The 12,687-nt window shown below is 31.1% G+C and overlaps 1 protein-coding gene across 5 annotated transcripts; it reads left to right on the top strand.

The window, feature by feature from the left end:
- The first annotated feature begins 1,937 nt into the window (after window positions 1–1,937).
- LOC110640901 (transcription factor TGA1) lies at window positions 1,938–9,095 on the top strand. Of its 5 annotated transcripts, XM_058154284.1 has the most exons (12): window positions 1,938–2,146; window positions 3,095–3,137; window positions 3,298–3,385; window positions 3,509–3,733; window positions 4,059–4,300; window positions 4,399–4,473; window positions 5,252–5,311; window positions 5,398–5,475; window positions 5,600–5,660; window positions 6,042–6,313; window positions 6,978–7,205; window positions 8,673–9,095. In XM_058154284.1, the coding sequence occupies exons 5-12, from the start codon at window positions 4,106–4,108 to the stop codon at window positions 8,823–8,825; spliced, it is 1,122 nt and encodes a 373-aa protein (XP_058010267.1). In that variant the 5' UTR covers window positions 1,938–2,146; window positions 3,095–3,137; window positions 3,298–3,385; window positions 3,509–3,733; window positions 4,059–4,105; the 3' UTR covers window positions 8,826–9,095. The 5 variants fall into 5 exon arrangements, with proteins under 5 accessions (XP_058010267.1, XP_021648135.2, XP_021648137.2 ...); XM_021792445.2 differs by lacking the exon at window positions 1,938–2,146 and having other exon boundaries at window positions 2,648–3,137; window positions 3,615–3,733; XM_058154286.1 differs by lacking the exons at window positions 1,938–2,146; window positions 3,509–3,733 and having other exon boundaries at window positions 2,648–3,137.
- Window positions 9,096–12,687: the final 3,592 nt, after the last annotated feature.

Raw genomic sequence — 12,687 nt, 5'->3', positions numbered from 1 at the left:
TGTAAAATAATGATAAGTATTTATTTTATCCTAGAGCAAATTGATAAATTATTTGAATGGTTCTTTTATTAAACTCATTGATAAGTTTTTTAAAAATTATTTGAATGGTTCTTTTATTAAACTCATTGAGAAGTTTTTTAAATTATTCGATAAATAACAACTTATAAATCTACTTTAAAATATTTGAGATATCTATTGGTATATTGCAAATTAAACATACAGATCTAAAAATAGTTAAAGAACTTATTTAATGTATTTTTTAAAATTTGACGGATGTATTTAATTTTTTTTTAAAATTTAAAAAATTTATTTGCCTCCAAAACACTTTCAAAATTTGTATAACTTTTAACTTATACTTTTAAGTGCAAAAATTAACCTTTTGCTAAAAAAAAAAAAATTGTTCTATTCATCCAACCTTATGGAATCACAGTATTATTGTATAATCTCTTGTTAAATTGCCACACAAGCAGAAAATCCAAAACTCATATGCGCAACGATGTTCGCGCTTACACACGCTGTATCTACGTTCGCAATCGACTCACATTCCAGTTAGGGGTGAGCATTCGGTTCAAACCGAACTGAATCGAATCGAACCGAATTAAATTATAAAAATCGAATTATGTATTTTAGAAATCAAACTGAATCAAACCGAACTGCTCTATTTCGGTTCGATTCTGTTTAAACCGATTGATTTTGATTTTTGATTGATTTTTAATTTATACTTGATTTTCAAGTTATTTGGTCTAATTTTGACTTTGGTTTGAACCTAATAACCATTAATCAATAAAATTAAACAATTAATATATATATAATTAAATATAATTCATAAATTTTTCATAAAAATAAATCAATTCAAAAATCAATTCGATTCGATTTAGTTTGATTTGAACATATAAATTACTATTTGGTTCAGTTTGATTTAACTGATTTTTTTCTCTTTAAAATCGAATCGAATCAAAATAATTAAAATTTATATAATATAAAATCGAACCGAACCGAATCGAATCGAACCAATTAAGTTTTAAAATCAAATTGATTGAACTAAATTAATTCGATTCGATTTTATTTTTTGATTTGAGTCGAAATCTGCTCACCCTTAATTCCATGGTAACTTCTACTCTCCATCGTTAATTCCAAATCCAAACGGTCTCCACGCTCTTAAAACCCGTGTATGTCAAACGCCTTCTGCTTCCCAACATCTGCGAAATCCGACGTCTTGATCATGTCCCGTCGGTGAATGACGTCAGGGGCAAAGAGGATCGGTGGGGGATGCGCAGGTTAAGTAATCCAGAAGTAGCGAAAGATACCTGGTGCGCATATTAGATTTGGAGTGGAAGCATATGTATAATATTTGACTCTCTGTAGCTCAAGATAAGTTAAAAGCAAGCAACACCAAAATAATCATATGAAATATTTATATATATAAAATTGATGGGACAATATTATTACTGTTATATAAGCAAAATGTGTATGTGATTAGTGGATGTGACTCATGTGAAGAAGAAAAGCCTATAGGATTGCCTATATAATGAAGTGGTCTGAAAATTTAAGGATAAATTACAACCAAGTAAATCCTTAAGGTTTAATAAAATTTTTATATTAATTTTTATAAAAATTTAGTAATAATTTAGTCTTAAATTTAATTTTCATGTTTTATTTTTATTCAAAAAATAATATTGAAAATTCACTAATTGTAAGTACTAATTTATTAATGAAAATAAAATGTGAGTAGCAAATAATTAATTAACGAAATAAAATTTAAAATCAAATCATTATAAATTTATAATAAGAATTAATCTGTAAGTTTTGTTAAACTTTGGAGACTTTATTATAATTTACCTATAATTTAAATTAAGGAAAATGAGAGTAAAAAAAAAAAAAGAAACTATTGGAAAAATATAAAATAATGAACATTATATTAGAAGAAAAAAAAAACATAGTTGGAGGAAGGGGTGTCGTGTTGCCAAATTGATTCTAGTTGGAAATTAAATGATGATGGGACAAAGGGCATTGAGAGGATTACTAGAAGAAGCAGGATTACTAGGATTAATTAGATTGAGACTTGCAAGTTTTGCTTCTGGTTTTGCTGCTTGTGGAGGCGGGAAACTCTCTCTCATGTTGCTTTGACTTCAAATCATTTATAAAGGTTTGCAATTTTTTTTCTTCCATTTCTTATTGCTATGTTTGTTTATTTGTGCATGTGTTTTTTTTTGAACTGTTTTGGTTGCTAAGAAGGTTGATGGAAGGGAAAGAATAGGATGTTCAGGTTCTTTCTTTCTCCTTGAAGCTGTCACAGTTGTTACTGAAACCAGCAGGAGTTCAGTTTTTCTTTGAGCAGTGGTACTCGATTTAATTGAAATAGAGTGTTGTTTTCTCAGAGATGAAATATTAGATATGTTAGCTTTGTGCGTGTGTGTATATACACATACATATATATACACAACGCTGGGTTTTCCAATACCCAAAGGGGGTGTTTTGATTATTTTTTGCTTAGAAGATGTTGGATTTGTGATTTTATTAAAAGGGTTTGAGTTATTTTTTTTTCATGATGAAATAACAAATCGTGGATTGAATGAAAGGATCGCTCTCTCCCTCTCTCTCTCTCTCTCTCTCTCTCTCTCTCTCTCTCTCTATTTTTGTTTGTTTGGGTGTGGGGTGGGATCCAGTGCCTTCTATTTTCTGAATTTTCTTAATTTGGAAGTAGAAGTTGTGGATATATGATTGTGGCTATCAGTTGAGAAAAGAAGTGTTATTTTCCTCCAACTATTTCCACTACCAGTTAGACATGTTCTGCTCAGGTGCAAAGTCGAAACATCACAGTGAACTTAAAAGAATGATCCTCTGTTCTTTTGGTATTACGAAGTTGAATTTTTGTTTCCAGCATGTGCTTTTGTGGATGCAAAGAAGTTGATAGTGGAAAATACTTGGCAGATATTTGTGGAAAATTTCACCTTTGTTTAACTTTCTTGTTTTTCTCTGTTTTTGTGGACCATCTGTTGTGTCAACTTCATACACAATCTTCATTGTTTTGACTTGCAATTGCTCTCCTTCATATCTCCTTTCTTGTCCTGTTCATTATCATCTTTCACTACAGATTGCGCTCTTCTCAAGTTTCATGACTGGTTTTGTGTTAATAGGTAAGAATTTTGTCTACTCGTCAGTTATACATTGATGATTCTTCACTGACAAGATCAGTGACCCCTTTCTTATTATAAAATCTACAAAAATCTAGATGACCCTGTTCTTTCTCATTTCTTTCTTTTTTCTTTCTTTCTTCTTCCTATTTATTATCTTTAGTTTGAGAGACTTTCACTTGTTGAAAGAGGCGGCTGATGAGCAACTAGGTCCACTATAAGCACGTCAAGGGAGACAAGTAAACACTGAGGTCCAGTACTGGAAATAACTTGTGGTTTAGGGCTAAACATTTCTTTTTAGTGCATATTCTTTTTCTTCCATGTCGCTATAAAAATGTCTCAGTAGAGCACATTCATATTGATTTTCCTAGCAGAGTGTGCCCTACAGCCTTTCGGTGGAAATGTTGGCAACTTGGGCACTTGCATAAGTCATAATTCTTCAACTGATAATAGAAAAGCACCTTGACTGTTGATATGCAGTGTGGCATTTCGTTTGTACTTTGATACCAGCATCATGATGTGCTCAGTTCATTTTCAACATTTTTAAGAGAACCATGTTCTTCACTGCAGCTCTATCAGTTCCAGATTATAATTAGCCAGTATGTATATTCTTAATTAATCAGCTGTAATTAGCTTGTAATTAGGCCAGTTCAACTTCCAATTTAGTTTAGGTTTCTATTTAGTAAGGCTTGTATCTCTTTATATCTACTTTCTTGTGTAATAAGATCTTTAAGGGGTTCAGCCCTGTTTTCATGGTATCAGAGCAAAATACCTATCTTTTTTTTTTAATTAAAAAAAAAAGGAAAAATCTCAGTCCTCATGCTTACCCTTGAATGATAATTTCAATTCAAGATTCTTAGCTCTGGAATTCTTGTATCCATTGAAGTAGAATTTTATCTTCTTTTTTTGACCGCATATATGCAGTTATTTCAAAAGCACTTTAAGCTACCTCTATCATCAGTACAAGAAGCATGAACTCTTCATCTACACAGTTTGTCGCCTCAGGAAGGATGGGTATGTATGAGCCTATCCATCAGATTGGTATGTGGGGAGAAAACTTTAAGAGTAACGGTATTTCAAATGCATCAGCATCAATTTTTATAGCGGGCAATCTAAATTCTTCTCAATCAATACTAATGGCAGCAGACACAAAGCTGGACAATCAGGTGAAAATTGATCATGTTCATTCTGCTAAATCCTTATAGTTTGGGGCATCTTTTTCTGATTTATAATCTGAAGCATATGTGTTAATTGATTTTTCTAGTCAGAAGATACTTCACAGGGTACTCTTGGGCCTTCTAGCAAATATGATCTAGAAGCAAGTAAACCAATGGATAAGGCAAGTTTGATGGTTTCACAGGCTCTTTCTCTTCTTGACTTAATTATTTATTTCCCATTATTCAATATATTAGTTTCTGCGACTTCCCAGTATCCATTTTTTAATTTCTTCTTGTTCATCAAATTCTCATTTTAGTTTTCCTTTAGTTTTAAACAATTTTTAATTGAGATGATGCTCCTTCCTTGCTGGTCCTTCTGAAGTTAACAAATCTGATTGGTTTAATCATTTTAGTTCTTGACTTCTTTCAATTATTATTAGGATGTCATGTTCTCAAATCTTTAGAATATATTCTTTGTCAATTTATTTTTAAGGCATTTTACAATTTAGTCCTTGCATTTTGAGAAAAATTTCAATTTAGTCCTTTTATTTTTTAGGAGAAACAAATCAATCCTTAAGGTATGCTCCTATCAACAAAATAGTCATTCTATAAAAGTGAGTTAAAAACTATAGTAGTTTAGTCAATTATATTTCACTTTTAGTAACAGTTTAGTCTCTTTATTCTTAATATTTATAATAATTTAATTTCTTAAATTTGGATTAACTGTTTTAATCATAGTTGACTAAAAGCGAATTTTTATCAAAAAGATTATTTTATTAATAAAAATATATCTCAGGGACCAACTTATTTCCGATTAAATTGTAATTTCTGTCATACTTCAAAGACTAAATTGTAAAATATCTTTCATGATCAAACAACTTGGCTCACAAACTTATTAGAGGGCTTTTTCTGAAATGTAATGAATACTTGGTTCTCAAATTTACAAATTATTGTTTGCAGGTACAAAGACGTCTTGCACAAAACCGTGAGGCTGCTCGTAAAAGCCGTTTACGGAAAAAGGTATGAAGGATTGTATACTGAAACTGACTACCTATATGGAAATAGTGATTTGTTACAGTGATTTGAATTTATTTAATTTTTTGCAGGCTTATGTTAAGCAGTTAGAATCAAGTTGTTTAAAGCTGATTCAATTGGAGCAGGAGCTTGAAAGGGCTAGACATCAGGCATGGAGAAGATTAATATTTTGCAAATAAATGAACTTTTTTTTTTGGTTATTTTATTGACGCAATAAGCCACTTCTTTCCCTCATTTTCCAATCAAATTAAGCAAATATATATTTTATCGCAGGGTCTATATATTGGTGGAGCAGAAACTAGCCAGATGGGGTTTGCTGGACAAATAATCTCAGGTTTGTTTATCAAAATGCTGGCACCATCATTCTGTCTAACTGAAATTGCATGTCTTTCTCAATCTGTGGTTGGTTTATTAGCAATTGACATTTAGGAACTTGTTCTGGGACATGGAAGAAATTTAGTACTTTATCTTGACAAGCATCGTTAAATGTCCCATGCAATGAGATTTTAAAATCAAGTTCACAAATCTTTTGCGTGATTATATTTTATCTGATATGGGTAGTTTTTGATGATTTTTTATTAAGTTTGTCTGATATAGAACAAGGTAATGCTATATATATATATATATATATATATATATATATATATATATATATATATATATATATATATATATATTTATAAAGGGAAGTAGATGATTTGTGATGAATCTGCAGGTATTGCCACTTTTGAGATGGAGTATGGACGCTGGTTGGAAGAACAAAATAAACACATTCGCAATTTGAGAAACGCTATAAATACTCATTTAAGTGATATTGAGCTTGGCGTACTCGTAGAAAATGGCATAAACCACTACTCTGAACTTTTCCGAATGAAAGCAATTGCTGCTAAGGCTGATGTTTTCTATCTCATGTCTGGAATGTGGAAATCATCAGCAGAAAGGTTTTTCTTGTGGATAGGAGGATTTCGGCCTTCAGAGCTGCTTCAGGTGATGTACAAATGTTATCATTCTCTTTGCATGTGGGTTGCTAATATATTCACTATTAGGGTTAGGAATTATGTGATCTATATACAGTTCATGCATTACTGAACCAGAGTAAATAGGATGTCCTCAGATTGTGGGCTCTTGGGGAGGATTAGATATATATGTGCACATATCCATGCACATTAAAAGTGAACCTATGAGTTACCCAGTCCCATGTTGCCACTTTACCTCTTGGATTTGGAGCACTTTATTTAAGTCATTTGCAACTTTGGAACTTATTGTTTTATGGCAATGCTTTTGGTTAGTAAACCTGTGCAGCTCCTAACTAAGAGTTTCCATGTGGGATACGAGGTCAAGAAGAATCGTCGTCAACAGTCCACCTCCACATAAGCACATTAGATTAGGCTCTAATACCATATTAGAAACCAATCCCAACTTTAAAATCTATGTGCTAAGGTTAGAGGTCGTCTCAAGGTCTATACGCGATGTGGGATAAGAGGCTATAGATGAATTTTTGTTAACTCATATGTTGTAGTTATTATTATGTGACTGAATTTAAAAAAGTACCCATTTTACTGTGTTTCTTTCATTGAAATTTCGGTCATATTTTTATTGAAATTCGGATCCAATTCCATTCCCAGATATATTAACAAAGTTTTGATTGCAGGTTCTCAAGCCTCAGATTGAGCCCTTGACAGACCAACAACTTTTGGATGTCTGTAACCTTAAACAATCATGCCAGCAGGCAGAAGATGCTCTTTCACAAGGTATGGAAAAACTCCAACAAACTCTTGCTGAGACTGTAGCAGCTGGTCGATTGTGTGAAGCAAGTCATATGCCACAGATGGATACTGCAATGGAGAAGTTGGAAGGTCTGGTCCGCTTTGTTCAACAGGTAATATAGGGCATCCTCTCATTGCCGCATACATCAGATGATTTTACTGAAAATTCTTGGTCTCCTGGTCTCATTCATCTCTCTCTATTTTTTTTATAAGCTGATAATTTCATTAATTAAGAAAGTTAGGAAAAACTTAATATAAAATATATAACCACACCCTAGTCAATAGACCAATCCAAAACACCCAATTTTAAGATGCCATATACTAAGTAGAAAAACATGATACAGGTTGTAAAATAGGATAATAATACTAATACAAAGCATCAATTGAGAGTTCAAAATGAAACCAAACCAAAGTTTCTAAAAAACTCAAAACTCTCTCTCTCTCTCTCTCTCTCTCTCTCTCTCTCTCTCTCTCTCTCTATATATATATATATATATATACACACTTGTCCATCAGATCATCAGTTTAGTTCAGTATGGTTTAATTGATAGGTTACGCGTGCTTGGAGGTTCTCATGAAGAAAATAGAATAAACAATTATAATTAATAATTATTATTTTGTTATAAAAAATTTCCTATTGCATATTCATTTAGAAATTAGTTATTGAAAGTGCAAAAATACTATTATCTGGAATATTGCACATTATAAAAAGAATTGTTTCTTGTTCCATTCTCTTTGCTGAGATCAGTAAGCTTTTTTTTCCTTCTTAAATAAATTTGTATTGTTAAATTACATATATATGTGTTTGGTTGGTGGGGGGAGGAAAGGAGTTGAACCTAGGTCTTTCAAGGTTCAACATATACACAGTTATCACTAGTTTATACACTTAAAAAGCTGCTTTTATCGGTACTGTTATGGTAAAGGGCATTTATGGTGCAAAACATTTTTGTTTATAAAGGTCAACTTATTTGGAATTTTTTTTTTAAGAAATTGAATCCATTAGGAATTTTTAGGTAAACTTAGTCTATCACAATAGACATAAACTAAGCCAATCAAATTATTTTATGATAATATATAATCATGGATAAACATATAGTTTAATTTTTAATTATCATTCCATGTTTATATAATTATGAATTAATATGAATGATGTGAAATGATTTGATTGATTTAATGTATTGATGACATGGTAAACTAAATCTACCTAGTAATCTCTCTTAATGAAAATTCAATTGATTTATCCAGCTTTTATGAAAGAAAATTGGACTTTATATCAATATTTTCCCACTATTGCCAACTATTTTTTTTATAATTTATTTGGCCAATTCGCTATAAGGCTGGAGAGAAATTTTGGGTTAGCATAGGCTTTTCTTGTGGATATTTCTTGTCCTCTTTTTACAGTATTTTTTTTTTTTTTTTGTTCTCCTTTCTCCTTCTTGACATCATTTCTTTTGTCTTGAAACAAATTTAATATATCATTATACGGGCATAGTCCATTGTTCGATCATGGTTGAATTGAAGCCCAAGAATTCTTGGGGGCGCACGTGTTTTTACTGACAATGAATTCTTGATTCAAACAGGCTGACCATCTTCGCCAGATAACTCTGCAGCAAATGTCGCTGATATTAACAATACGTCAAGCAGCTCGAGGTCTGCTTGCCTTAGGGGAGTACTTCGAACGACTACGAGCTTTGAGCTCACTTTGGGTTACTAGTTCTCGTGAGCCTGCCTAGCTAGCATTGCATTACGAAGAACCTAGCAAGTGAAAATCACATGGCAGCCAAAGGTGTCCGTACGTGTGCCTTTTGGTAATGGTGTTGTAAACCTATATACAGACATAATTCGAGCTGCTGACATTTTTCAAGCAGCCTTCCAGAATTGACAAGTTGTAAATGTAAGTAGCCATTATATCAAAGATCGAGATCCTAGTTAAATCAAAATTTCAATGCCTGTTATATGCTGTATTGTTTTCAAAGGATAATATATACATTTTGTTTCCAGTCTGCAACTGGGTCACTGTCTTGTAACTTTTTGCTAAATTATATTCTGTATTTTTAATATGCATGTCATGTACATAAAGGTGATGATTCTTGGATATGTATATAGTTCTCTTTGTGCTTACAAAATCCATAGATATTTGTATTAACCTAAAAATTTGATTCAATATATATTAATCAAATATTATACTTATTAAATTAATTTTAATATAAATATAAATTTAATCAATTAATTTTTTATTTTTAAAATCAAAATTTTCAATATTTTATGTCTTAAATTCTTAATAGTATTTATAAATTTTATATAAAAATATTTAAATTTTAAATGTTATTAATAATTTTTCCTACTTTTAATATACATAATTAATACATGAGATAAAATTTTTTTATAAATAATTATCTTTTTAATATTTATGAAGCATTAATTATATAATATTAAAATAATAAATAAATAAATATATTATTTTATAAATTTATTATATTACTATAAATAAAAAATTATAGTGTTGATCTCTTGGGTTGAATTGTTACAAAGTTGACAATGTCTTATTTCTTAGTTTAGCAAGAAGCAAATCTTAGTTGTATTATACATTAGCTGAAGCAAAGTATTGCGGCGAGTTGTTGTGCCATCAAATCTTATTGATTAAGCAAAGACAAAAAGGATTATGGCATTGATTAATTAGCATTTTCATTAAATCTGACAATTCCAGCGTTTTAAGCTCAAGAATTATATATATGTTTTTACCTTACAGGGAACCTATTGAGATGACCTTATTTTGTCTCGATTTAAATTTTTACACAATTATAATGACTAATATTATTTCTGCTCAGGAGTGTGATGCAAGTCGACAATGGGTTATTTAATGGTGTGTTGTAATAACCTGAGAAATTTTTAAAAATAGATAATTTATAAATTAGACTATTAAAATATTATTTTATTAAATAAATATATTTCATGATATTATTTTTTTTAAGTTTTAAAATATAATTTTTGAATTTTTAATTTAAATTTCTTTGATTGTGAAATTCTATAATTTTACGTTTTAGATATTTCAAATTTGATATAATAATTATTATTATTTAATTTTAAATGTATTAAATTAGAATTGAATTTAGTTGAAAAGAATTTCTGGACTTGTTTGAGAAGATTTAGAAAGTTTATGGATCAATTATGGTTTTACTTTTAAATTAAAAAAAAAACTCAGAAATTTAAAAAAGGGATAGCACCGTCCCCTCACTCTCTCTCTCTCTCTCTCTCTCTCTCTCTCTCTCTCTCTCCTTCTTTTTTCTTTTTCCGATCATAACTTCCTGCTCTGGTCATCGTTTCTAGCGTTCTTGGTATCAAAATGCTCTCTCTTCATGGGCATCGTGTGAATACCAAGTTTGTGAGGTATCATTTCTCGGTTTGTGCAAATCGAGCTTTAAAAGTTTTAGCTCATTTTGACCTCCGAACCAATTTCTCCTAAACCAGAATTTTTCTCAAAATCGGAGTATAACAACGCGTTGTATACTTCGAGAGCTTCAAAGTGATACCAATTTAAGAATTTTTTGACACCAAAATATTTTCGAGACCTACGAGCTTACTGGTAAGATTTTGGGTCTTCAAAGTCATTTTTTAGGTTAAATAATTTTTTTTTAACCCTTATGTTGTGGGCTTCATGTAGGACCATTTGTTGCAGAGGAATTCCACTGACGCCCGAGATTGCAATTTTACTCCGAACATGTGAGCTCTAGGACCCACTTCAGAAATAGGTCGATATTATAGTCATTCCTATCATTTTCAGATGCCTCAGATACATTTTAAGTGTCAAAATTAGCATAGGTAGCCCCGAATGCAAACTCACTCTTTTTGCCTTAAGTTGAGCTATAGTTCAATAATTAATAAAATATTCGTGGGTGTATAAAATGTAGTAATTTTAATTGTAATATTAAGATAATATTATTAAAGATCTCCATGAATATTTATAAAATTTTTGAAAGTGAATTGGATATTTTTGGACAATAGTGAATTTTAGATCCTTGAGCTAAAGTTGAGTAATAACACTAGTTAATTGGTTTTGGCAAGCCCCAAATGGGCATTGTATTGTGTTGTGTTGTGGGCCTAAGGTTGTTAGGTTATTGAGATATAAATTGTATTTTCTTATAGGGAGGTTAAGTCTTAGGTATATGGAAAACTCTGCTGAATTTTCAGCACAAACCTAAGAAGTCTTTTATTTCTTTAATTAATTATTATTAGTCTATTCTTGATAGTTCTTTGGTATGTTTGCTTAGGTGATCCAAATCAATCATTTTCTTCTTCTCAACAGAACCAATAAACATTGGTTGTACTGTGAGTTGGATATTGATTATACCTTGTAATTTCAATATTATTTATATATTTTTGGCATGCTCATGCATTTTATAAATATATTTACATGCTTAGTTAAATAAATTAGGAGTACTCTTATTACTGCATTTTTATTTACTGATATTTACTTGTGTTATATATAGATATATATGGCATATAATGGATATGGATTGGACGAGTAGTCACAACTTGAGCTAGTCTCACTGGAACTCGTCCTTATGAATATGGAAAGTCAGGGTGAGGCATGGCTTTGAGTTGATCTCGCTGGCTCCCTGCACTTAGGTTTAAGAGAAAGTTTTGCTTGAGTTGAGCTCGCTGGCAGATCTTGGACTAAGAGAGCTGAATAAGGGATCAGCTCCTATAGTTATTTATGAGAATACTTTACTGGGTGCGTGTGTAACTCCAAATTGTCTTCTTGTGTGAGTACTAAATGATTTACTTATTGTATATATTTGGTATGCATTTCATGCTTAAGGATACATTAGTTGTAGATAGCTATAGAAATTATATTTATAATCAATATCTAAACTCTCTGAGTTAAACGCTCACCTATGTTCAAATATTTTTCCCTAGATGATAGGTGAATATTATTTTGAAGTTAACCTGCGTTCTTTCTTGCAGGGAACTTGAAATGGTTAATGTATTAATTGTAAATTTTATTTTTCAAATCTAAAACTCTGTGGTGACTGTAATAGTAATCTTGTAATGTAAAACTAATGTATTTGACTTAAGTTACTTGTGTGATGTTGTATTTAGGGTGAGTTGAGCTCTCCATTTTGATATTGGATGTTGATTTGGTTTGTGAGGGTGAGCTGAGCTCCTCAATTGTGATTTTGTTTGTGATATAAGTCGGGTGAGTTTTCTCTTCGTTGGGTTATCCATTTTATGGCTGGACTCTGTCTATTTGTTTTCTTGATTTTGGGTTTTCCTTTTTGGCCTTTGTTGTTGGGTTGTCGATTGCTTAGGCTTACTATGGGTTTCGAGCGCCTTATGCCAAACCAAGTTTTAGTGCCAGTCTAGCCCAAAAATCAGGTCATGACAAAGTTGGTATCAGAGTTTAGGCTCTAGATTCATAGAAAATGTTGTCTTAGGTGGTTTATCACATGAGGAGTATAGAATCCTATTTTGTCTTTTCTATAAGTCTTTGCTTATAGTTTTAGCATTTCTGTCAGTAGCATTTCTTGGTGTGTGTCCAATGTATTAGTTCTTATAGGACAACATGTGATATAATTTGAGTTAACAGATGTGCCG

This window comes from Hevea brasiliensis, chromosome 10 (genome assembly GCF_030052815.1).
Source record: "Hevea brasiliensis isolate MT/VB/25A 57/8 chromosome 10, ASM3005281v1, whole genome shotgun sequence".
NCBI classification, from domain to species: Eukaryota; Viridiplantae; Streptophyta; class Magnoliopsida; order Malpighiales; family Euphorbiaceae; genus Hevea; species Hevea brasiliensis.
This window is presented reverse-complemented; position numbering and strand designations above follow the sequence as displayed.

Excerpts from the sequence above, each read along its gene's own strand:
- LOC110640901 (XM_021792443.2), top strand. The coding sequence starts at position 4,106 with ATGAACTCTTCATCTACACAGTTTGTCGCCTCAGGAAGGATGGGTATG. Across the intron at positions 5,476-5,599 it reads TTGAAAGGGCTAGACATCAG|GGTCTATATATTGGTGGAGC; the intron begins GCATGGAGAAGA and ends ATTTTATCGCAG. Across the intron at positions 5,661-6,041 it reads TGCTGGACAAATAATCTCAG|GTATTGCCACTTTTGAGATG; the intron begins GTTTGTTTATCA and ends ATGAATCTGCAG.